The sequence below is a fragment of the Lycium barbarum genome, chromosome 3, assembly GCF_019175385.1.
Source record: "Lycium barbarum isolate Lr01 chromosome 3, ASM1917538v2, whole genome shotgun sequence".
NCBI lineage: Eukaryota > Viridiplantae > Streptophyta > Magnoliopsida > Solanales > Solanaceae > Lycium > Lycium barbarum.
In genome coordinates, this window is record NC_083339.1 from 1849491 (window position 1) to 1877089 (window position 27599).

The 27599-nt window shown below is 38.5% G+C and overlaps 1 protein-coding gene across 2 annotated transcripts in view; it reads right to left on the minus strand.

The window, feature by feature from the left end:
• The window catches only part of LOC132629881 (uncharacterized), a 77130-nt gene that overhangs the window by 40468 nt on the left and 9063 nt on the right, over positions 1 to 27599 (minus strand). For both annotated transcript variants that reach the window (XM_060345285.1, XM_060345286.1), the window contains exons 3-15: positions 24999 to 25102; positions 24107 to 24202; positions 23918 to 23965; positions 21316 to 21366; positions 20200 to 20303; positions 19904 to 20021; positions 10830 to 10931; positions 10469 to 10669; positions 9487 to 9644; positions 7068 to 7226; positions 4787 to 4879; positions 4320 to 4656; positions 2075 to 2188 (exon numbers count right to left, since the gene is read on the minus strand). In XM_060345285.1, the coding sequence (XP_060201268.1) occupies positions 2075 to 2188; positions 4320 to 4656; positions 4787 to 4879; positions 7068 to 7226; positions 9487 to 9644; positions 10469 to 10669; positions 10830 to 10931; positions 19904 to 20021; positions 20200 to 20303; positions 21316 to 21366; positions 23918 to 23965; positions 24107 to 24202; positions 24999 to 25102 (1685 nt within the window). The remainder of the gene's footprint in view (positions 1 to 2074; positions 2189 to 4319; positions 4657 to 4786; positions 4880 to 7067; positions 7227 to 9486; positions 9645 to 10468; positions 10670 to 10829; positions 10932 to 19903; positions 20022 to 20199; positions 20304 to 21315; positions 21367 to 23917; positions 23966 to 24106; positions 24203 to 24998; positions 25103 to 27599) is intronic.

A 27599-nucleotide genomic window follows, 5' to 3' on the forward strand; every position in this document is an offset into this window, starting at 1 on the left:
AGCGTGTGTGTATCATTGCATTGCATTGCATTCATATTTACATATTCGTATTGTTGGATTTGGACTTTGTACTATAATTGTGGTGACATTCGAACTTGGTATTTCGTGATTGTGATTCCGATCTTGTACAGTGTTGGTTGTACTTGTTTATCTTGGACAGTGTTGGTTGTACTTGTTTATCTTGGACAGTGTTGGTTGTACTTGTTTATCTTGGACAGTGTTGGTTGTACTTGTTTGTGAGCATATCTATATTTCAGTCTGTTACTTACATATATGTTGGCTAACTGTTGTCGGCCTATGATGTCTACTCAGTGCGTGTTGTTGTACTGATTCTACCTTGCTGCATTCTTTTATGAGTGCAGAGTACGTGGCTGGATCGACTTCTTCTCCTCGAGACCGACTCCCGAGGCATCGTTGACGAGCATCTAGGGCGAGCACATGGCCAGATCCGCAGCCCGGATGACTCCTCTCATTTTACTTGTCTTATTCGCTATTTCTGAGAAAGTATTTCATTTTGAGACTATGTATTCAGACTTTTAGTTATGTAGTGGCTCTTGTACGGCCTAGACCAGATTTTGGGATTATGTATTACTTCCGCACTCTTTTTATTTATTTATGTAAGACTTGTTAGATAAATATGTTGGGTGGGTTACTTTATTGTTATTCGAATGTTAGTTAAGGGACGGGTTCACCTACCGCGTGGGAAAACAGGTAGGTGCCCGCACATTCCTCGATTTGGGACGTGACAATTCTCTTCTTCACATTTATACCTTCAAGAAAGTGGCGATAAAAGCGGGTTCTACTTTCTGAATTCTCTTTAATTTCCACCCTTCGGAAGTTTAATTTACATAAGACAACTAGAGGGTAGAACCCAGTGGCGGGCCAGAAAATTAACTAAGGGTGTTCAAATTTATAAAGTAAACTTTTTTATCAGTGGGTGCCTAAAATTTTTTAAATCAAACTACATAATATTTTATTTTGCCATTTTGCTTTGTAGTTTGTCCTCAACTCATTATCCAAATACAACAACAACAACAACATACCCAGTGAATCTCACAACGTGGAGTCTGGGAAGGGTAGAGTGTACTCAGACCTTACCTCTACCTTAGGTAGGGAGGCTGTTTCCGAACGACCCTCGGCTCAAGAAAAAGCATATGAAAGGTCAGATGCGGGCAAACAAATCAACGCAATTATGAAAATGAAAACAATGAAAGTAAATAAGTCATTATAAATCAACAGATACTCGCAGAAATCAAGAGACAAGAAACTATAAAGTAATAAAACTACTCGTAAGAAAGGATAAACGCGACTACCTACTAGCCTTCTACCCTAATATGAGTCCTCCATACCCCTCCTATCTAAGGTCATGTCCTCGGTAAGCAGGTCCTGTCTAATCACCTCTCCCCAATACTTGTTCGGCCTACCTCTACTTCTTCTGAAACAGTCGCTAGCCAGTCTCTCGCACCTCCGCACTGGGGCATTTGCATCTCTCCGCATCACATGCCCAAACCATCTCAACCTCGCTTCCCGCATCTTGTCTTCCAATAAGGCTACTCCAACCTTGTCTCGGATGACTTCATTCCTAATCCTATCGCTCCTAGTGTGCCACACATCCATCACAGCATTCTCATTGCCGCCACTTTCATCTTCTGAACATGAGATTTCTTGACCGGCCAACTCCGCCCCATACAACATAGTTGGTCTAACCACCACTTTGTAGAACTTGCCTTTAAGTTTTGGTGGCACCTTCTTGTCACACAACACTCCGGAGGCAAGCCTCCATTTCATCCACCCTGCACTAATACGGTGTGTGACTTCATAATCAATGTCCCCATTTCCTTGTATAATAGACCCAAGATACTTGAAACTATCTTTCTTCTGTATGACCTGGGTGCCAACGCACGTGCCGTGTTACTAGTAAATATTCATATTACATGGAATTAAGTTACCTATATGCCAAACATTTCAAAATCTTCCAACTTGCAAAGTTTTTTGACACAGACAATGCAAAATGAACAGAAAATTTCACATGCATCAGAACAAACAGGCAGGAAACGAAAGCATAACCCAATACCGTGACATCGCAAGAAGAGATTCTTGCAGATAGACGCCAGTCAACATTTTCCCCAGAAGGTGCTTGTATGAAACTAGCTTCTAGAGCATTCACTTTCTGCTCGCTAACAACACTCTGCAAAGAAATACTTCCGCTAATCAGTCAACTGCTCATATGTATAGCAAAAAACAAATATATCAAAAACGACGCATCAATTCCAAATTAATTGGTGTCAACTATATAACCGTCTATATCCATTCCACCCTATTCACGTTAGTGCGTACTTAGATGGGCACGTCCAAACAAATTCAACACTCAAGGAATTTATCATAATTTATTTATTTTAGCAGAAAAAAGAACAATTACATTTAAATATTTACTGCTGGTGCATTCCTGTGATGCCATGTACCAATTTATGAGGACTTATTTGCTTCCGCTTTCTTGTCTTTTTTGTGCTGTTCAAAGGGCAGCCCGGTGCATAAAGCTCCCACTATGCGCGGGGTCCTCAGAATTAAATCATATAATTTCAGATCATTTTGATAATAGAACTAACACAAGGTTATTTCAATGGAGTTGCCTCAGTTTGGGAGCAAATTACTGATAGCATTCTGTTTGAAGTACAATCACTAATAATAACCGAGTTTACAGCACAAAAACATATTAAAGAAAACTCTTCTGAGGTTCACGGATTAAGGGGCCGTTTGGCCATGCAATTTGGACTTCAAATTTGAAATTTTCATTTCAAATGCCAAATTCACCTAAAAGGTAGATTTTCAATTCTAAGTTTGTGATTTTATTTTTAAAAAACATTGAAACTGACCCACTAGTTTATATTTAGTAGAAAAAGACCCATAATTTTAAATTTTGCCAAAAAAAAACCCATGCTCAACGTAAAGAGATGGTATGTACTATGCGGGAGGATTATATTTAAACAATAGCTAGTTACTACTATTATTGATTTCTTGAATCAGTGGATCTTTGCAAAATTATGTGTATTTGAAAGTTTGTAATAGCATGTAATTGCAAAGCAAGCATTTATTTATAGAAAGGAGCACGGAGATATGTGATTTATTAATGTGGCGCCATACGATATTCCGATACCTTGTTTATGAGCTATAGTTTGCCCATTTGCTAAGATTGTATAAGAGTTGGGTAAATTTTGATGATTTTTACAAATTGTGGGTTTTCATTGAGAAAAAAATACAACTTTGAAATTCAAATTGCATGTCCAAACAAAGAGCCTGTTTGGATGGGCTTAAAAAAAGCAGCTTATAAGCTGTTTTAGATAAGCGAAGCCAAATGGGCCCAATTATTTTTTTGGGCTTATTTTAAGCACAAAATGACTTTAAGCTGGACAGCCAAACACTCAAAAAAGCTGAAAACAGCTTATAAGCAACTTATAAGCCAATCCAAACGGGCTCAAAATTTCAACTTCAAATCAACCTCTACCCAAATCAATGATTTCAAATTCATGTCCAACCGCCTACTAAAGAAATGATGCAATTCATTTCAATCGAAGTGTATCTATTTCTCCTTTTCTAATACGCCTAAGTCCTAATTGAATACCAAGAACAAATATATTTCCATGTTAACATTTCTACATAAGAGTTCTAACCCTAAACCATTTTAACTCAAACATGCAAGCTCTAAAACACAAATACCATAATAAAATGTGCAAGTGCAAATTCATGCTCAAGTCAAGCGAAGACTCTAGCACCGAAGTGTGTGGCCAGACACCATGGTTCGAATCCAGCAGCGTTAAAAAATAATAGATGATTTTTTTCCATCTCTATATCAAGCCTTGGTGGACAGTGTGACCCAGTGCATGTGTCTATCAAAGATAGCAGGTAAATGGTGGATTAATCGAGGAGCACGCAAGCTAGCCAGACACCACCAGTGGGGAAAAAGATCCAGGATTATATATGCAAAAAGGGTAACTTCTTTTTACAAAACTTTATAACAATTATAGGATATCTGGCATTACAAAACACAATACAGAGAAAAATTCACAATGAGAATCGCGTAAGGAACCTAAATAACAAGTGAACTACAGGTAGATGATTGGAAAGGAACTCAAGTACCAAATATCTCCAGCTTTATCAGAGGTAGCATCAGCCACGGGATCTAGTAAAACATTCTAATCACATCATGACTCGAAAAGAAGAGGCAACTAAAAGGCTATACAGACACCTTGTGCTGTACTTTAGATTGACATATACAGTTAACTACGACCATTCAGAAAAATGAAATTTAAAAAGGCACAGACCTGGGCAAGGGAACCCTCAGGAGCGGACAATCCATAAAATTTCAGTGTCAGATCGCAGTGGGAGTTTCGATGCTTTATCTTTGTAGACACACACAGATTTTCAAATCTACCGCCAACAATCTCTGTATGATCTATATCAATTATCCTTGCGGCTGCCCTACTGATAGAAACATTTAACAAATACTGGATCATATTTTCCTTTCCATGCTGCAGCACCGATTCCTCCTCTGGTTGGTAACTAAGTAATTTATTGATTGCCTGCCATTCCTCCCGAGTCAATTGGTCCTCTGCTTCTTCAGAAGTGTCCCCTGCAGACACATCTGCAGTAGCTGTATTCCTAAAGTTACAAGCCAAAAAAATCTAAATGTGTCAAAGGTTAACTAAGATAACATCGGGAAAAGATCAGTCACAATGAGCAACAAATACAGAACTGTTAAACATAAAATACAAAATAGTTTATGACCAACCATCCAAAAGAAAACCAGCTTCTCTTTCTAAGCATTCTTTGGTCAGCTGCCTCCTTTGATTTCAAAGATTCAACCTTTGCATGAGCAAGAAACCTAGAAGACAATCCAACAAATCATGAAATGTTATCATTAATTAAACTGAATACAATTTACGTGAAGTTTCAGAGCATTCAAGGATAAAACAATATGGTGAATACAAGAGGTCTGAAAGAAGGCAAGGATTCAGAAGGCTGAGAACTGATTTTTGGGTTGTACACCAAAAGGCAATAATTTGCAAAGGGAGTATCACCATTGGCACCAACATTCCAATTTAAGAAATCCTCTAGTATAAATAAGCAAGCTTCTTATATGTTGATTAGCAATTTAACAATATATCTTAAAAAGAATCAAGTTTGAGATCCCGATATGCAACTCTATCAAAAGAAAGGAGATCTGTTTTGTTCTTCTCATGAATGCTGCCAAACATTATACTCCATAATGTTCAGAACGGAACTTCAATACATATATCCAACTATCTATCCAAAAAGTAAGACTTTCTTCACACAAAAACAAAAGGATTTTTCACACCAGCTTCTCAACTCCTTCAACCACTCTTCTATTCCTCTCATCAGATCATCCAATATATGCACAAAGGAGCTAGTCTCCAAACTTTTTTTTTCTCGCCCCCTTTTGTCCAATCTCCAAGCTGCTACAGTCAAGTCTTGGCCTTATAAGGCCCTAAGACCGCCCCTCTCTCTTCCTTATAATTTGGTCCACAACTTTCAAGTAGGTGCATCACCTACTTCTCACTTATTTACACAAGTAGGTTAATAATTCCCTGTGCCACTATTCCAGGAAGTTCTCAAGAAATGTTAAACAATGAGCATAACGTTCTTTAATACCAACATGAACTCAAAATGAAGGAACAAATGATATATGTCCTCCGCACCCTTCTCTTACATGCAACACCACATATCCCCTCCTTAAATTGTGCATCCCATGCAACAAACCTAGCAAATAAAGCTACTTTTGTGGAGCACCCATCTCCAAAGATCTCTCTACGTGAGGTTGCCATCCTACTTTCTTATCAAGCAAATATAGAGCCTGTTTGGATTGGCTTAATTTAGGTGCTTTTACGCCAAAATAACTTTTAAGCACTTTTGTAGTGTTTGGGTAAAATAAAAAAGTGCTTTTAAGCACTTGTTTTTAAGCAAAAATGACAAAAATAAGCCAAAAGCCATAAGTCCATTCAAACGGGCTCATAATAGGACTTCACGAAGAAAGATTGTCACTGGACCTCAAGATTGTCACTGGCCCTCTCCATTACAAGGGGCATACTGCTTTGACATTTTAATGTAGGTTCATGTATGTCAATGCTTTCGATCAAATCGTGGCCAAATTGGCTTGGATCAGCTACATGAATATTTGATTCCATCTGCTAAGCCTATTCTCTACATGCACCCTTATTTCCATCTGCGTAGCTTATTCTCCTAGTGCAGCAGCAACCAGTAGATTGGAATCCACCAAAGAAAATGAATAGGTAGAGAAACCACAGACCAACTCAACACTAACATATTTTATGAAGAAGATACTTTACTTCTCACGTTTCCAAGAATATGTCTCCTAAACAATATATCCTAAGATGTTTCATAAATATCCTTCACCAGTAAATCCACTATCGCCGTCTTTATATTTACTACTGAATATAAGCAGGAACCAACTCCCAGCACCACATTGAGCCGAACGTGTGTGATTTCCATTTCCAAGCATGAACCGATATATTTTGAGAAGCCATTTACTCCCATCATGATTCGTGTCCATAGAGGAACCTTGTGCGGAGGGTTTCTATGTTTAGGTCACTTTGAATGAGCTGTGACAGCTCTTTCATGCACCGTTGAGGACTTAATGTTTTCGGTACATTTTTGGAGCATGTCTGACATTCCAACTAATGTAAATGGCCAATTGCTCTTTTTAGAGATTTAGACTTTTATTTGAAGTTTGTTATGACTGTATACATGTGTACGTGGATTTCTATTCTTCTATTCTTCTGCTAAAAAATTGAACCCCCGCTCTCACCCCCACCCCCAAAATATGCAATAACTGAAAACAAAACAAAGAAACATTGTGGTATACTACAAGCTAAGAGACCCCTATCAGCTTAGTGAGAATTTTACAGAAAGAGAATGGGGGACACTAATAAAAGTCAAAAAAGAAGAAAGTTAATTACCAGTTATTCCAATATCAAGAAACATGAAAAATATTTAAAACGTGCTGTTAATAGGAAGAAAATTGTGTCACGTACCTCCATAATAAAATAACCTTAGGATCAAGATCTTTCTCAATGTTTCTGATCTCTGAGGTATCAACATTCGGCAGCTGTTGCAATGAATCAGAATATAATTGTACATAACGCCGACGAAGATGACATAGGGCCTGAATTTGGTCCCATGAGAATCTATAGCTGCAAAAGTGCACAACCAAACAAATACTTTGATCAAACAAACATGAAAATATAAACAACAGATCGACATAATTCATTTAAGACGGGAAAATCTAAGCAAAGATAAAGTGTCCTCAAAATGTTTGAAAAGCTTTCACCAATCCGGATTAACGAATCATGATTTTCTCTGAATAATCATTAGATAAAATCAATGTGGTGTCAAAATTACTTATTATATAGACGTATATAGGGTCCTCGGCTTTCTATCACTCCCTAGTTTACCATTTATATTTGAAAAAAAAAATCTCATTAAGCCAAAAGTAGAATTCAAACAAAACTACAAAAAGAGATCTCTTCATACTCCCCGGTCCCCATACCCCTTTATATTAACATAACCCTTTTTTTTTTAACTACTGCAAACTGTCCCGAAAAAAGGTAGAACGGTGTTGTATTCCTATCTGCTCTGATTTTCCTTCCACTCTCTGGATCCTCCAAGTAACATCTGTCCATGCAACAAATCTAAATAGCAGCCAACTGGTCCAACTATCATCAGAAGGGCCACCAAAATCTGTATGATATCATCTATTTATCTCATCATGCCTTCTTCTTCTCTTTTTTCTTTTTGATGGGGTAAACGTATTTTCATCCATAAACATGGCCAAAAACCGGGCATATACGGAGTATACCAAAAGGTAAAGCATCTACAAAAAGAAATGATCCTCTACAAACTCCACCCAGTCTTCTATACAATTGGGGACTCTATGAGGGCACCAAAGAAAATAAGGGATCGGAGGCCACAAATGAGAAAAGCTCGACGGATCGGAGGCTACAAATCAGAAAAGCTCGACTCTACCCCTTCTAAAGCTCTACTATTTCTCTCTCTCCACACCACCCACATTGACGCTAGGGGAACCAAGTTCCATGATCTACGTCTTCTCCTCCTCCCGCTCTTCCAATTAAATATCAACTCTCTCACAATTCTTGACATAACCCAAGAAGTACCAAACCACCTAAACATAGCCCACCATAACCTCATGGAAAGACCACAATGAAGAAGAAGATGATCCACGTGTTTGCCCACCTCCTTGCACATATAAAGACGCAGCCAACCTTCCGCTTTCTAAGATTTTCCGCAGTCAAGATCACCCCTCTAATAGCTAGCCAAGTGAAGAAACATGCCTTCTTCTTCACTAAGAAAATGTCAACAGTTCAAGTGACAGTTCGTGTTATCACCTCCGATGAAAACTCAATTCTTCTAAACAATCACACGATTCCTTAATTTCTTCCATCTTGGTAAAGAAAGAGTTTTCAACTATTGTGAAAGGACTGATGTTGAAATTCCAATAAGCATTGACCCGTCCTTATGAATTAGTAGTCTACCCTTTGATGTCACCTCCTCGTCCACGTCATTTCCTTTACAAAAATCCCTTACTCTGTTCCCATTCTCAAGAGTTCTCACTGACATGAGTCGCAACCTTTGAGCGCTAGCTGCCAGAAACTAGGGCTGTGAAGTATCAAATCTGTCATCTCCAATCACAATGACTCTCTTACTCTCATAGTGCTTTATTTGGGCTTGGATGAAAAAGGTCTATTTGGACAATCGGGTGGGACTATTTAGCTATGTTTCTGGATTGAGGCAATTGACTCTTTTCTTCCTTGGTGTTCATTTGGCTTTGTTTTCATTTGTGGGTTTGGATTTGCTATGGGCTTATCAATAGAGTTGGTTTCTTGGTTAGTTTCATTTGTAAGGATTGAGACACCAATACTTCCAGCTAGTCTGTTTATATAAGGATCAATTTGTGACACAAGATAAGCTGAAAGAATTTGGGGCTCGTTTAAGTTCTTGGTTGTTTCTCTTTCCTTTTGGCCCCTTTTATTGGGATTCTTTCTTGCCTGACACCTATCAAATGAATGTATGAGACTGCACTTTGGTCCCAAGACCGATCATTTTAGCTTAGTAGACAGCATACTTTCCTTTTAGGATTCCTTGCCTTTCGTCTTGACCTAACTACTATAGCCCAGCCATTATTTTGTGGACTACTTGGAAAAAATGTTAGATGCTTTGAAGGTGCAGAAGATAAAACAACAATATATTTTTGCTTTCGTTTTGGTTTAAAGAGGAAATGATTAGTGATACAGAATCTCTAGTTGACAAACTTGAGCAGATGTTAATTTGATGTGAAGCTGGATCATTCGGTCATCATTTCAAGCAAAATTTGTGCAACAATTTTCATACTCACCATTTTCTCAAAAAGATCATTTATGACCACCAAACACTTACCACATTTTCCTCTGCTGCAATCCTGCACGAGCAGCATAACGCCACCAAGTACTGACATCCTCTGAAACAGGCACCATTGGTCTCAAATGAGAAACTTCAATGTATGTCTTATATCTTGTAATGACCTCCATAAGTCTTATCCAATCATGATATTGAACCTGTAATGGTTGACATTTTTTGCACTCAATCATTGTTAGCAGACAACATCAGTTTCTTTCTATTTTTTTTTCCTTCCATTTGATGTTGGGAAGGTAGTGGAGCTTCTCTATTTCACCAAGCAAACCAAAGAAAATGGGATCACTAAGAAGTTTCTTGAGTGCAAGGCAAAAGTAAAGGGATGAATTAGATGGGATCAAGTCACAGTTTTCGGTTTTCGGGTAAAAATTTGATAATGGTCAGAGGTAGAAAACCCCAAAACTTTATTCATAGAAACAGTAGGTCTTCTAAACAAGAGAATGAAAGAAAAGTATAAAACATTAATGGCAACCCCTCCAAGCCAACATGACAATTACATCAGATAAGGTAGGCTCCAGATTCCTTGGATACCCTTGTTTATTCTTCTGTTAGGGGAAACTAAAGCAACTACTCGGGATTTAGAGAAAGAATCTTATGTCGGCTTTAGGGTAAAGGTTTAGGGAATTGATATAAATCGATGATAAAAGATAATGATTGAAGATGACAGAGAATAAGAACGTGAACAAAAAAGACTCAAGAGCTGTGGTTTATGGTACAAACAAAATTAACAGGGTGCCTCAAAACACAGTAAAGGCGCTAGGGAGTGTATGACGCAAAAGCGTGTCTAAATGCATTATATTTTTGACGGATTGCATTTCATTTCAATGGTCATTTCTTAAAATAAAAGCGTGTCTACATGCATTATATTTTTGACGGATTGCATTTCAATGGTCATTTCTTAAAATGCAGCATTTATCACAAAATATTTAGAAAGATTTTGCAACCAAACAAGGTGAAGGACTAGCACCTCATTAACTGTCAAAGATACATCACTGACGATCAGAGAAGCCATCTCAAAGGGAACATTAGGATCATTTCTTTCTTGATTTCCCAGTCGATGGTACTTGAGGACTCCATTAATTGGTGACACCAAGTAGTTGCGATCTTCAGCCCATCCAGATAAATTTCTACTCTTATTTGAAGGTTCATTAATACCATCTTCAAATATCTGAGCAACAAGAAGAGGATTAGAAATGAATAAAGAGAGAATACCATGGAAGTGGACATGAATCCTATCCAATGGCTAACATTAACATGCAAGTCACAGGCATTAGTGCACACTTCCTAACCATAGTCATAGGACGACAAAAAGTAAAAGGTGAATGTACCTCAATCCATTCTTTTGGAGTAAGATCCTCCCATTTATTGTCCAACTTCCATTGCTTGCTGTTTGAATCATGGTACATGGCAAGCCTTTCAAGTTGCACCAACTATAAGTGGAAAAAATGCACTTAGTTCAGCAATCATGACCATCATCCTTTGCAAGTCTAAAAACACATTTATAATTGAAAACCAGGAAATCCAACCGCTTAAGGTAGGTAGCATGCTCCAACAAAAGCAACCACAAAATGTAGCCACTAAGTAGGGGAATCTAATGTCTGCTTTACCATCTACAAGGAAAAATACTATGTTCTCAAATAATAGAGCACAAAACAAGATAAACCTTATGTAAGAAAATCTAAGAAAAATGAATGATAGATGAAGATGTTACTCATAGGATATAAACCGGATGGTTGAAGTGGAGAAGTGTTACCGGAGTATTATGTGATAGACTGATACCTACCAAAGTGAATGTTAAATTCTATAGAACAGCCATACGACCGGCTATGTTATATGGTAGTGAATGCCGGGCTGCAAAAGTCCCAACATATCCACAAGTTAAGTGTTGTAGAGATGCAGATGCTAAGATGGATGTGTGGTCGTACCATACTAGATAAGATTAGAAATGATAACATTCGCCAGAAGGTGTAAGTAGCACGCATCGAAGATAAAATGCGAGGAGGTCGCTTGAGATGGTTTGGACATGGTTTCTGTCGACCTACAGATGCACCGGACTATAGGTGTGGAACTATGGTAAGTAAAGATGTTAAAAGGGGACAGGGTAGACCTAAGATTACATGGAAGGAAGTTGTATTGAAAGACCTACAAATCCTTGATACTAAGGCCACAATGGAAGAAAAAGATTCATATAGGTGATATCTACTAGTTGAGGATAGGTTAGGTTTTAGAATTGTTAGAGAAACTCCATTATTATTATTATTATTATTATTATTATTATTATTATTATTATTATTATTATATATGAATCATTCAAAATATTAAAAGACCTTAAATGAAGAAGTGGGGACTCATATAGCCGGCCCCAACTTGTTTGGGACTGAGGCATAGTTGTTGTTTTTCCTTGATAAGGTAAATAATTTTATTAACAACTGTAGGGAACCCCTTATACAAGCCGTAAACTAAACGGGAGAACCTACATCAGTTGTTGTTATTGTTGTTTTAAGTAAAAATGAAGCTTTAATGAATAAGCAAGTATTCTGAGATAGAAGAGGCGGGTCTTCCCATCTCACTCAAGATCAGTCAATAGAATATCATGGAAGGGACTCGGGGATTCCTAAAGTTACCCAGAGTAATTCAGCAAACACGCTATCCAAGACCAACTGACCTATCTTTAAGCACGCTATCAAAGGCTAGAAATACATTAGGAGATGCCAATCAGTCATAGGAACACTATAGAAGACTGTAGTGTATGTTCTAGAAACATATTAAGAGATCTCTTGAGAACCGAATCCCCTTGGATGATCGACTTCTATAGTCTTGTATGGGAAAACACAACCTTATGAAATCTACTTTTTTATGATGATGCAGTCCGTGTCAGCTTGCACACACATTTATTGATCCACCAGGTAGCTCCCTATGATCGACAAGTACATGGGACGATAATTCTGGAGACCAAAGCCAGAGTAAATGGGCTCATATTGAGCATCATAGATAGAATCTGAACCTGGGACCTCCAAGGTACCTACTCTGATGGCTCAACCACGCAGTCATCTTCTGGGAGAATTTTATCAAATCTACCTTTACTTTTGACCACTCAAATAAATTTAGAAATACACAGAAAGTTGGGTTAGATATATTGAATCCTTGCAATACAAGTATTTAAGTATTCCAAAAATCACCTTTTACATTGCTGGATAGCGTCTTGCTTGTGGTGGAAAATTTTTGTTGGTAAGGTCTACAATGGATGATGTCAGACAGTCAGAGAAGTGTTGTATAGCTGGTCTTTTAGTAGACAGAACAGAACACGTCGGGTGTGGGATGTTGCTCCATGAGCCCATATGTGACCAGTATGGAGAAAGAGAAATAAGAAAACATTGGTGAATAGAGAAGGATTTTGTTCATTTGAGGAATAGCCACTTATCCTTATTTCCTTTTGGTGTACAGGTTCCGGTAGGTATAGAAGATCGGGTGTCGTTCGTAGATAACCACATGATTTTGTAAGGTTTTCTTTTTTGGTATTATCCTTGTATGCGGGAGTTTTTTGTGAGCATTGTTAGTAAAATCTTATTTACTTGATCAAAACAAAAAAGTATCCACAAAACACAAACTTCGATACCTTAGGTTCGTATGTCACTCATCCTGAGTTTGCAGCTCACTCCACAATTCAGTTACCCAATCAACCCACCAGATAAGTCTCCCTAAAATCCAATCTTAGATCCACGTCATCCCTAAGCACTTTCAAGAGTATTAACTCAGACTTTTTTTTTTTGGGTAAAGTAATAAAATTCATTAGTAAAACATCAAGAAGATGCAAGGTTACAGATGGGAAAAGCTGGCAGGCTTGGCAAAACCTGTAGAACAATCTAAAGATATCCTATCTCTACTGAACTAGAGAAAAGGAGCTGATAAAATCTAGAAAGTTACCCACATTGTTTACAGGGGCAAAAAAATGCCAACTAAAAAGACTAACTAAACACCTAGACTTTAGAGAGCAAATAGGAGTTGAGATTCCTTCAAAGCATCTGTTGTTTCTCTCCTTCCATAGGGTCCAAAAAATTACTGCTGGGATCATTCTCCAAATTCTTTTAATGGATTTGTCAACTCTCCAGAGTATCCAGCTAGCATATGCATCTTTGATGTTGAAGGGCATTACCCATTGTAGACCAAGCATAGAGTAGAAGAAAAACCAGAGGCTAGCTGCTGCAGGGCAGTGCAAAAATAGATGGTTGACACTTTCATTGGTCTGCTTGCACATGGTACACATGTTAACAACTATTACACCTCTCCTTCTAAGATTGTCTTGTGTTAGGCATGCTTCCTTCAGTGCAGTCCAAGTGAAGCAAGTAACTCTGAGAGGCTGTCTGGTTCTCCATACAAGCTTCCAAGGCCAAACCTCTAAAAGGCTATTTTGAGAGCACCAGTTGTTGTAACATTCCTTCACAGTGAAAATCTTTTCCTTAGAATTGCCCCAGAGTATTCTGTCCTGAAAATCTGCCACCAAAGTACTTTGTCCCAAACTTTCTAATAGAGAAAGAAAATCATCAACTTCCCAATCCTGTAAGTTTCTCCTTAAAATTGGTGTCCAACAGTTGTTAACTCTATATTGAGCTAATGTTGCTTCTTTGTTAGAAGCTATCAGAAATAGTGAGGGAAATAAATCTTTTACTAAAGTGTCCCCAAGCCATTTGTCCTGCCAAAATCTGATCTTGAGCCCATTTCCAGCCTTGAATGAGACAGCCTGGAAGAATTCCTCTTGGAGACTACTGATGTGTTTCCATACTCCAACACCATGTGGTTCATTGCTTTTCTTTGCAGTCCAGTGGTCTTGAATACCATATTTAGCTTTGATGATTTCCTTCCAGTACCCTGCCTCATTTTGACCATATCTCCAAAGCCACTTCATGAGTAGGCTGTTGTTATGAAACTTAAGATTTCTAATCCCCAGCCCCCCTTGGCCTTTGGGTTGAATAACTGATTGCCATTTGACCAAAGAGAATTTATGAGTAACACTGTTACCTTCCCATAGGAATTTCCTTCTAAGCCTGTCAATTTGCTTTAGAACTGAGGTTGGCATAGGGAAGAGTGACATAAAGTAAGTGGGAATGCTGTCTAGGACACTTTTGATGAGGGTGAGCCTGCCACCCAATGAGAGATATTGCATCTTCCAAGTGGCTAGTCTTTTCTCCATTCTTTCAATGACCCCACTCCATATCCCAGATGATTTGAATTTAGCACCCAAAGGAAGTCCCAAATAGGTGGTGGGAAAGGAGCCTGTTTTGCAGCTAAGAATATCAGCAAGAGCTTCTAGGTTGGTCACTTCATTCACTGGATATATAGTGCTCTTACGCATGTTGATATGAAGTCCAGAGATGGCCTCAAAGATCATGAGGGTAGTGTTGAGATTAGAGACCTGCTGACAATCAGCTCCACAAAATATAAGGGTGTCATCTGCATAGAGTAGATGAGAGACTGAGACTGGGGTGGAAGGATTTCTGCCCACTTGGAACCCTTGAATCCACTGAAGTTCTTTGGCCTTTGCTAACAGCTGAGATAATCCTTCCATCGCAATGATAAAGAGGAAAGGGGACAATGGATTTCTGCCCACTTGGAACCCTTGAATCCACTGAAGTTCTTTGGCCTTTGCTAACAGCTGAGATGATCAAAAGCTTTCTCAATATCTAATTTGCATAGGATCCCAGTCTCACCACTTTTAATTTTCCAGTCTAGCACTTCATTGGCAATCATAGATGCATCAGTGATCTGTCTATTCTTCAGAAAAGCACTCTGCTGTCCAGAAACTAAGGAATCCACCACTTTTCCGAGCCTCTTAGCTAAAATTTTGGCCAGCAATTTGTAGACACTGCCTATAAGACTTATAGGCCTATAATCTCTAAGCTCTGCGGCCCCTTTCTTCTTTGGGATAAGAGCAATGAAAGAGGCATTGCATGATCTCACCATTTGGCAGTTCTGATGAAAGAAATTAAAAGCTGCTAGCAGGTCTGTTTTGATGAAGTTCCATGATTTTTGAAAGAAAGCCATAGTGAAACCATCAGGGCCTGGAGCTTTGTCAGGGGCACAAGTCATGAGAGCTTCTAAAATCTCCATTTCGGTGAAAGGAAGTTCAAGGTCCTCTTTATCCACTGTGTTGAGACTTGACAGACCTTCAAAGACAGCTGAGGGTCTCCAAGATTCAGTTTCTTTGTAAATTTGTTGATAGTACTCCAGAATACCATCCTTGATCCTTCCTTTGTCTTCAATTACTTCATCCCCTATTTTGAGTCTGTCAATGGTATTGCCCTTTCTATGAGAGTTGGCCATTCTTTGGAAAAACTTTGTATTCTTATCCCCCTCTTTCAACCATAAACATCTTGATTTTTGTCTCCATGAGATCTCTTCAGCGGTTGCTATTTGCTGAATTTCAAGTTTGAGATTCAATGTCTGACCTTTCTCTTCTGTAGAGAGAGCTCTGAGCTCAGCTAACTGGTCCAGCTTCCAAAGTTCTTTGAGTGCCTTGTTCCTTTGAGTCTCGATTGTTCCATAGACCTCCCTATTCCATTTAGTAATGTCTTTCTTGAGATTCCTTAGTTTCTGCATTAGCACAAAGTCTGGGGTGCCTAATACAGTGTAAGAAATCCACCATCCTTCTATCATGTCCATGAAACCCTCAGCTTGAAGCCACATGTTTTCAAATTTGAAATAAGAAGGTGTGGTCTCCCAATCTCCACTTTCCAGGATAATTGGTTTATGATCAGAAAAAACTCTAGGCAAGGGGTACTGTTTGATAGTATTGAACATCTCGCTCCATTCTGTTGAGATAAGGAACCTGTCAATTCTAGAGGCTTGGAGAGACTCCTCCCCTCTTGACCAGGTAAATTGTGCTCCCTGAAGTGGAGGGTCAATCAAATCCAGGTCTAGAATAGTGTTGGAGAAGCCCAGCATCGCCCTTGATCTTCTAACGCAGTTCAATCTTTCCCCCACAAATCTGCACACATTGAAATCCCCTCCTATGACCCATAGGTCAGACCACAATCCCCTGATAGATGCTAACTCGAGCCAAAGATCCTCCCTTTCTGGATTGGTATGAGGGCCATAAACACTAGTAAAAACCCATTTGAAATCCTCAGCAAGACTTTCGAATCTACATGATAAAGAAAAGGCTCCTGCTTCAAAATCAACACATTTCCAAGCTCTTTTGTCCCACATTATTAATATCCCACCTTTGGTACCAATTGCTTTGACTTCTGCCCAAGAGATCCATCTGTTTCCCCAAATTTGCCTGATTAGAGATGGATTCCATGTCTCTATTTTGGTTTCCTGCAGGCAAATAATATCAACTCCCCACTTGTGAATAAGAGATTTCAAAGTGCTTCTCTTGTCTTTATTGTTAAGACCCTGCACATTCCAGCTGAGTGTTTTAACTCTCATCTGGAATGAGCCTTTTGAGACCTGCCCCTCTCTTTCTTCCCACTCCCGTCCTGGAGACCCCAATCCAATCTTTTAAGTTCAGTAACTGCTTTGGTTTTCCCTTTCTTTAATTCTCCTGTTTTATTTTTTTGCTCAAGAATCTGCACTTTTCTTTTTTCCTCCATTCTCAGAATAATTCCCAGAAGTTCGTGTTCAAACCCAGCAACATTTACCCCCAACACTTTGCAAGCCTTCATCATTGTCAACTTCGTCCATTTTGAGGTTTCCACCACATCAGGGATATCAACAGTTTGAATTTGTGGATCATGCCAAGGCAAAGGAAGAAAACTGTTGTAGGACTGAGATGAGATACCAGAGTCAGATTCATTTGAAACTGACAGTGCTGAGAATATCGGTTTGGGTATATGTGGGTCCATCGAGTGCCCTGCGTGAACCGCTTCATCATCTGCTTCAGGCTCGGACAGTGTCCCCTCCATGAGTTCTAAATCCCTGAGACTAGAAGCTTGAATTTTTAGTTCAAAAGGATCAAAAGAGAATGAAGCATTCAAGGAAGATGAAGCTCTGAAGCAGCATGGGTCCAGCTTTGGTACAGATGATCTCCACACTTGCTTCTTTTTGTGTTGCTTGAAGTGTTTGCTTGTAAGTGGGCCTTTAGTGTAGTAACCGTTGTTCAAAGCTAATGAAGTTCTCCCTTTGTAGTGTTTCTTACTACCCTGACTATTAGAAGAGAATAAGGTCGGCCCATTTGTGTTTAAATCCTTCGAATTCCTTCTTTTCTCCACAGGTTCTTCCACACGTGTGTCACGTGAATCATTAATGGTATTAGCACGTGGAGCTGAGAGAGAATTTGATCCCATCTTATTACCAACCTCGGGCAAACCAGTTGAAGGACCAGCATGTAAAGAAAAAGACCGGATTTCCTTAATTATTGGCAATTCGAAGATCCTATCATCAAATTCAAAATTCAAACTTGCCGGAAACTTCATAGCTGATTTTTTGACGCAGATGCGAGCCCAGATCAGGTGGGTCCTGTTCTTCGTATCTTCATCAACACCGACATAACCCCCGCAACGAGCCCCTATATGTTCAAAAGTATCCATTGACCAAGCATTTAGAGGGATTCCAAAAACTTTCAACCATATGTTTTCCGAGCAGTTACCAGATTGCAATGAGAAAATGTCATGCGACCACCAAGATAAAGAAAGATGTCTTCCGTTCCAGAACCAATTCCCTGCCTTTACCCTTATTGCCTCTTGCCTGGAAGGAAGCTCAAAGAGGAACTGATTGTGGTCTAAAGGTATGACTTTGATGCCAGCAGTAACTCTCCATCCACTAATGAACCATTTCTGAATAGTTTCGGGATTGGGACTGTGATGAAATGGATCATTGAAGGTGCCAACCAAGCTTCTGTGCAAAGGATGTTTTCCATTCAATTCTCCTTTGTTGGTTCCTTGACTTATATCTGGCCATCTGTCAATGCTAGCAGCTGCACGATAAGATTTTGTCAATGGGGGAGGAGGAAGCAGTGGCTCTGCTTCGCTGAATTCTTTCAGAAATTGAAGGATTTTCTTCGCAATATCTGACCATCCACTGTTGAGGCTGATCTCAGGGATTATCACTGCTGCTTTAGATGAACCATGCCAAACCTCTATGCGAACAAATCTACCATAAACATTGAAATTTTGGTAAACTCTGAAAAGATTGTGTTGTTGTTTTCTACCCCACCTTCTATATAGTCGACCAGTGCCTTTTGATGCTTGAATAAGCGCTTCGCACACCCATCTCAGGTTCTGAATATCCATATTGATCTTGCTTGTATATCTCTTGCCCCTTTCTATTAATGAAAACCAGTTATAATATTTATCCCCTGTATTCCTGAGTTCAAAGGATTTATCCCCACTGATGAAAAAAAGGTGTGAGCCCTGCATGTTTCTAATGAAAGTCACTGAAACTGAAGGAGTTTTATGTTGATTGATGTGGTCGCCGTCACTGTCAGATGTCACCGGTGATTCTGCCGGCAGCAACTCAGGTCGCCGGAGTTTTGATTTTTTTTTTTTTTTTCTCCGGCACTGACAGGTCGCCGGAAAAATTATCCAGCACTGTCAGAGGTCGCTGATGTCGACAGAGGGTAGATCTGAAAAGATTTGGAGGAGAGAGAAAGCAAAAGAACTAGAAAAAGCTGTAGATGGAGGCTATGGAGGAGAGAGAGAGCTGGAGTCATGCTGGAGTGAGGGCTGTGATGGTGGTCTGAGGAGAGAGAATCAGATCTGGATCTATTTTGCTTACCTGGGAATCTGTGTCTGGGAGCATTTTTTTAGAGTATTAACTCGGACTTATTGATGCCGAGTGACGGAAATATTGCCACTTCTCTGAAAGTTCTCTTCTTCGGCGAAAAAATGCATAGATAATTGAAATAAATCTAATCCTGTATTTGAATAAATAATTGTGCCAATCTATGAAATACTCTTGCTACTCTCCTTATGGCAATATGAAATACCTCTCGTATGTCACTCATCCTGAGTTTGCAGCTCACTCCACAATTCAGCTACCCAATCAACCCACCAGATAAGTCTCCCTAAAATCCAATCTTAGATCCACGTCATCCCTAAGCACTTTCAAGAGTATTAGCTCGGACTTATTGATGCCGAGTGACGGCAATATTGCCACTTCTCTGAAAGTTCTCTTCTTCGGCGAAAAAATGAATCGATAATTGAAATAAATCTAATCCTGTATTTGAATAAATAATTGTGCCAATCTATGAAATACTCTTGCTACTCTCCTTATGGCAATATGAAATACCTCTCTGTAAAGAGGAGAAGGAATAACAATATACCAAACCAGACAAAATTGGGATGCTCATGGACAACAATGCCAATTATAATATACAAATACTTTATTTCCCTCTGACCTTTAAGACAGATTATTACCATTTTATTGACCAGAAAGTCAGTTCTCTTGAAAAAGAGAAACAACGTACCTTACGCAATTTATCCAAAGCACCACTTGTATCAAAGGTTTCATTCCCTTGTTCATCCATCGTAACTGCTGCAAGCTTTGCAAGAGTAACACCGCAAGAAAATGGATGTCCAGGATTGCTAAATTTGTGGCCACCCATTATATGCAAAAGAAGAAAAGCAGACCAAGCTAAGAATGGAAGTTATAAATCAAAGTATCACAGTATTAAAAGACTAAATAATGGAGATATAATACAATCAAAGAAATAGTGAAACTAAACTCAGATTAGAAAGACATCAACAACTGACACAAACAAACCTGACAGAATCCTCATATCTGACATGGACATTGCTAATTGAAATCTTGAGATTTCCAATTATAGTACCAATTAATGACCCAAGCCAAGAATTTCCAGCAGGGGACTGTTAATGGAAAGAGTAATATTAATTTTCAGGCAACTCAACACCTGATTCGCAAGCGGCGAATATCAAACAAAGATAAAGAATTTGCCGATGTAAGTAAATATTACAGAGAAATTAATCAGATACAGCAGTTGGATACAAATTCAAAGAATAAATCCTAAAGAGAGGATAAAAATGCTAGTTTTGGTGCAGATGTTCTTTATTCCTACCACATTCATTTAAAGCTACTAACTATCATAGTGAAGAAAGCAACCACAGTGGTGCTCAAAGAATCATTATAACACGTTAAAAGGCAAAAGCCTTTTGACTTCCTTTGTTCCGGCCTCCACTCTCCAACCTTTTCAACATAACTGCTAGAAGAAATCATAGTTTGCTAATCACTGTCCTTCATTTCAGGTTCCAACACCACTAAAGTTCTTCAATGGTCAAGGGGCATTAAGTAGGAAATACCAAACATACTGAGCATTAGATCCCAGAGATTGACAATTTTGCAACGCATAATCAAATGATTTGCATCCTCTCGCATATTTAATATCGAAACGTGTAACAGTTTATAGGCATGCTCTTATTTTCGTCAATATTTCAACTGTAAGAGTATCTTCGAGCTCTTTTTTTTTTTTTTTTTTGGGGGGGGGGGAGGCTAATGGTGCCCAATGTACGAACTCCAAAAAGGGGCCAATGTTACATCCCACAATACAAACCGAAGTATTAAGATGCATCAAATGACACAGAACGAGCACACAAAAAAATGTATGATGGTCAAGTGACATCCATTTATGAACCCAAAAGCACATGCCTAAACACATTTAACGTCAAACAGATTTTATTTAGAAGATGTTATTGCATTGGCTTTAATGGTAGAAGATATTATCCAATGTAAATTTTTTTGAAATGAGATTATCCAATGTAAATTGAAAAAAAAAAGGATAAATGGGAGGAGTCAGTGAAACATGAATGTCAACCATCAAAATCAATTCAACTTGTAAATAATAGGCAGAGTTTTAGAACATACACTTCCCAACTTTGATCTTGATAATGCCTCGAGGGTGGCTGATTCTGCTTCCTGCATGGTGTGCATTAAGCATCGATGTAAAAAGAGACTACTCAAGAATTAGCATTATAAAAAGGTGTCGTTCAGAGATAAACTTAGGAAGTTAAAGTAAAGCTTAACCACACTGCAGACACTACAACGCAACCTTTTCTTAAATTTGGGGGAGGTGAGAGGGTAGATAAACAAAATTTCAGGGAGAAAAGGGGTAACCCCAGGAAAACACCATATAAAAATTATCATCCATCACATGTATCCATATTGCCAAGTATTCTGCAAAACACAAGAATGTCAAAGGAGTTGCACAACTATTCCGATTCTTATCATACAACAGGCAAAAATGGAATGTAACATCCTTTCCTCTGTTCAATCATTTGTGCTTATTTATAAGAACGCCTAGTCACATAGTTATCCTCACCCTCCAACTACTCAGTTCCCACTTTTGTTTTCCAATAAACTCTTATATATCTGATTGTTCTTGTCACAATAAATCTGTGAACTTGCATCAATGAATTTCTCATCTGTTTTTCTTCCTTTCCCATGACATCCCTTAATATTCTCAGAACTTTTTAGATAGCAGTGGTATGATCCAGCATACGAATGAATACAGCAACCATTGATTCAAATCAATGTTAGATTCATCATTCCAGATAATTCAATCCCCATTACATCACAATTCTATGACTGTATCATCCTCTAGTCCTGTTCCCATGTTATCCAATCAACAGAAAACAATCAAGCTACTTTACACAACAATGTTTGAAAACTGAAAGCTTTTGTACGCATCCACAAGGCACTAGAGCTTGAAGGGTCAAAACCCGTTCACATTAAGAAGTTGGTAGTCTTTAAAAGCTAAGGGAGTCTTTAAAAAGTTGGTAGTCTTTAAAGAAGCCAAGGGATTCTTTAAAAAAGTTGGTAGTCTTTAAAGTTGTTATTCCTCAAGTGTACAAAATCCTTCTCTACTCCATCAAAATCTCTCATATTTCACTCCATATGGTCCACATAAGTGCCAGAGGAGCAACACCCAATATCTTCCGTCCTCTAAAAGTCCAACGAAACATTATTTCTTTCCATGTGCCAGGCATCACCAACTCAATCTCAAACCATCTCAGAATTTCACAACACAAGCAACATGCTATAAATAATATAAGAGGGGTGCTTCACATCTTCTCCTGAGTTTTTGCACATGAAACACCAATTGATACAAGTCATGTTCCTCTACCTCAAATTTTCTGCCGTCATGATCATCTCTTTTGCAGCTAGCCAAGTGGAAAACACACCTTCCTCGGTGCCCTAGAGATCCATATTGAGATATGTGGAAATGCTAACTCCTCCCTAATCAGAAGCTTCTCATAACAGGACTTAAGAGAAAAGACGCCGTTATCCCCCACCCCTCATCTCCATACATCATGGCTATCTGGTGTTGTTCTTCAATTATAAAGCAATTCAACCAAACATTAAAATTCAGCAAACTCTCAATCTTGCATACTCCTTCTAAACCTCAAAGCCAATGTACTTCTACCTCTTGCAAACTCCATAGTCATTGAACCGACATCCCTTTTTAAATGAGATTTTATACATGTTTGGAAATGTGACGCTCAAGAAATGAATGCTCTCCAGGTCAACAATACTTGGGAGGTGAAAAGTAAAAAGCAAGACGTTGTCACCAGATTTAGTGGAGAAGCAGAATATCGAGTTATGGCGCTTACTACTTCTGAGCTTATCTGGTTAAAACAATAGCTCCAGTTAAGGTGTGTAGAGGTCAAACAGATGAGGCTAATATGCCACAACCAAGCCGTCTTACCATTGCATCAAATCCTGTTTTTAATGAAGGGCAAAACATATAAAAGTGGACTGTATTTTATTAGACATAAGATTGATTCCAGAAGCGTAGCCACCATTTTTGTTAGCTTGAATGATCAGTTGGCAGAAGTTCTTAGTAAAACTCTCAGAGGACCTCAGATTGAATACATTTGGAGCTTATATATGTACGCTCTAGCTTGAGGGGAAGTGCTAAGATTTTTTATGATTGGCATTAATTTGGATGATTTGATCTAGATTTAGGGATTTGATTAGGAATTTATTTTGTAAAAATTTATAAGCTTACCTAATGTGTGTACATTGTACTATAAATTCCCAACCAAGCTTGAGGAACAATCAAGCTACTTTATTCTCTCATTAACCCTTCTCTTTCTCATAAAGTGGGAGTAAGGAAGAGGGTGAACATGCATTCAAAATTTTTTGAACAATTGCCTCTCATCGCTGTCCAGGAAACAGAAGGTCTGCGTACATACTACCCTCCCCAGACCCCGCTTGTGGGATTACACCAGGTATGTTGTTGTTGTTGTTGTTGCATCTCATCGCTACACCAATAGTAGTTAATCCATCCCATTGCTTCAGTAATCAAACTGAAGGTTAATTTGACCCGTATCATCAGAATGAAAAATAAACATGTAGAAGTACTAGGTCAAACTAAATATATTTATGAGAAGAAGTCTAACTAAATATGAGCCTTTGACAATAATCAAAAGCATTTGATAAAGGATTGCATAAAACGAGCGTTCACCTCTATTTGTTGAAGTTTTGCCTCGAAAAGTTTCTTCCGGTCTTCTTCCTGATGAGAACAAAAATGTAAACATAAATTAATTTTCTGCACCACTTAAAATTTTATGCTTTCTGAACATCAAAGATTTCAAATAATAAAGGCTGCCATACATCATTGCAATCAAATCAACAAATGTTGTGTGCGTCCTACCTTAAGAGACCTTCCATCATCAACAGGATGAGCTAAAATGAAGACTCTATCAATAAGAACAATGACGGGCTCCTTGCCAAGACTTTTCCAAGGAACCTGTATTCAGACAGAAAGTGATATTAAAAAGCAAAAAACATGAGATGTAACCATCTAGGAAAAAAGCGACTGTTGTAAAAGCAAAATGATCCACGCACCTAATTTATAAATGCTTTTGTTACCATTTTGGTGTACATAAATGGTAAACTGGTAACTTAATAAAAAGATAAAACAACATAAAAAGCAAAACTTCTTTTGATCAGTGGTAACTTATATGGTCGGGGGAGTTTTAAGGCTCCCTCAACTGATTGAGGGAATACGTTGTTGCGTGCTTATATGGTCTTGGCCTTGGGTAATTAGCACTCCATGAGCAAACCTTTTTTTGAAAATGGTAACAGTAACATTATCATTAAAAAAAAAAAATCAGCACCCCATGAGCTAGCTTTTATAGTTGAATAAGACCCCAGGTCCATTTACTTTAACCTATCAAAATGGTATATAAGATTCATAGTCCTAATACCTGGACATATGCAAATAAGTTTCCAACGAGTTTTGTATTGACAGAAAAGATAGGAAACCTCTCAAAGAAATCACAAATTAAGTACCCTCGGTGAGCACATCATAATTGTAATTACTAAGATTCATATAACCACAATTAAAATAAAATTGTGAGTAACTACAACAGGTATAACAAGAAAAGCAGAAACAAACAGAACCTATAAGAAGCATGCATGAGAACTATAAACCACGAAATTCATAAAGGCATATTTATTAAGTAAAATAATTTAAACAAGGATGATTGACTTGCTAGAAAGTGACCAAAAAGTAACTGAAAAGAAATCAATTATCAAAATACCTTCAGAGTTATGGTTCCAACAAAACCAGCTTTGACAGTAACTGGTAGTTTCAGCGAATTCAAAGCCTCTGCCTTCAATTTCAAGTCCTTGAGAACCACATCACCTATAAAAAGAACGAAAGATTGTAACAGGGGATACCAGCAGAAATTTAGGACGTGAAACCCCTTTTTGTTTTTGACAGATGAAGGTGAATTTATAAATAATTTAGCATGCTACCACACAGTTCGGATAAGCACAATAATGAGCCTTAAATTCACATAATATAAAATGTACTTTTCGGGGAAGGCTCAAAAAAAATGTTTTAGAAGTGTGCCATCCCCACTTGCAGCTTTTTGCAGTTGCAAAGAAGAACTCTTTTTAACAGGTAAATAAGATTTCATTAATAAAAAAGGCAAACTTGGTCGTATACAGGAAGTATACATGGAGAAACCTACAGAATATGGTTCTCCATGAAAGACACCCAGTCTTCTAAACCGGAATGGGTAAAGAAAATAACGGATCAGATACAACTCCTCAATTGAGCAAAATTCATCTCGATCCCTTCAAAAGCTCTCCTATATCTCTCTCTCCAAATGACCCACATCAAAGCAAAAGGAGCCACCTTATGAGCCATGTGCCTTCTTCTCCTTCCGCACTCCTTTACCGTTCTTGGCATTGTCCAAGAAAAAATCCCACCATCATCCTGTGGCTAGACTATAATGTAGCGGAAGATTATCCACGTCCTCACCTGCTTCCTTGCATAGGAAACACCAACTAATGCATACGACCTTACGTTTCCTGGAACTGCTCCAGCAGTTTACTATCCCTAGTTTATAGTTGTCTGATGTTAATCTTATCCCATTATATTATCTATAAATATATAATTAGGACTAGTTAGTTGGATATGCAATTTCATATTTAAAACTACAATTTTCTGGAGTCTTGTCCTCTCCATACGGACATCTTAATTGGTGTAATTGTGTTTAAGATTCTTGCACGATCTATTACCAATAAGTCGCAGTTTCTTATTCTAGTTCTTGTGTTCTCTATTCCCTGGTTACTATCAGTTTTGGTATCAAAGCAGTGCGATCAAACATGTTCAATACCAGATCTTCTAATTCTCAAGAAGACGCTCCCAATGTTGAAACTCTTGTCCAGCAATTATCTGTCGTAGCATCAAAACTAAATACGATTGATTTGCTGGCAACAGAAGTTGCTATATCGAAAGCCCGGACTGACCTCACCCAACAAAACGAAACCAGTCACAGAACCCTTAATGGAGGAAAATCCACTTGGCAAGAAGAGGAAGAAGACAATGATAGTCCAGCGTGGCCAAAAATTCCTTTCTGGAGGCGACACACAAAGATGGACTTTCCCAGATTAGAAGGAGGTGATCCCAGTGGATGGATTTGAAAGCAGAAAAGTATTTTTGCTATTATCAAACTCCAGAGGAACACAAAGTTGACATCGCAGCGATCTATCTGGAAGGCGATGCTCTTGATCTCTTCATTTGGATAAATCGTGAACGAACTTTGCTTTATTGGGAAGAGTTTGTTAAAGCATTGCATGAAAATTATGGACCTGCAGAGTTCCAAAATCCGGACGAACATCTTTGTAGCATTCAGCAAATAAGTTTTGTACAGAAGTATTGACAAGAATTTGCTAAGCATTTGTTCAGGTCACGAACTGGTCAGATCACTGTCTCTTAGGCTAAGTTACTCGGACTCTTCATTTTCGCTGCCGTAACCGTGTTGACACGACCGGGGTGTGGGTGTGGGTGTGGGTATGGGATCCGTACCCAATTTGGTCAGAAAAGTTTGGGTAGTTTGACCAAAATCGATAGAGAAATTTGAGACAGACAATGATTTCTGAAATCAAAACAAAAGCTAGGGCTATTGCAATGGCCATGTTACACCTCTACATCATTGCAATAGCCCTGTCACACCAAAAAAATTAAGGAGATGCATCTATACTTAATAATAATTACACATTCAAACTTGCTCTCAAAATTCGTGCATTCTTTTCCTTCTAAACAATCCACTATAATTTGGGCATATTTATTATAACTTTATATTTAGATATTTGAATTATTTTTAGTTGAATCCCAGCACCCGTATCCATACCTGGATCCGTACCCCCCGAATCTTAAGATTTAGATCATGAAAGATCCGACCTCTAGAACTGCACCAGTCGGACACCCGCACCCGAGTCCGAGCAACTTAGCTCTTAGGTGTGTTCCTGAATGGGTTGAAAGAGGATCTTAAATCTGATGTCAGGATTCACAAGCCCTGAACAGTTTATATGGCTGTAAGTTTAGCGCTTGAATTTGAAAATAAATTAGGCCCAACTCGCAGCAATATAGAGCTCATTCGACCCCAACCAGCAGACCCACTACATAAAACCCATCGCACTTTATTAAGAACAAGCAGAACAATGCTACTTCTTCCTCTACACATCAAAATTCACTCAGCAATGTGTCTTCAATCCCAGACGGTTATCAACCTCTTCAAACGCGAACATGGGATACAGAGAGGAGAAATATGGCACATGGACTTTGTTATTGTTGCCATGAGAAATTTGCACTCGGTCATAGATGCAAATCTACGAAACTACCTCTCATG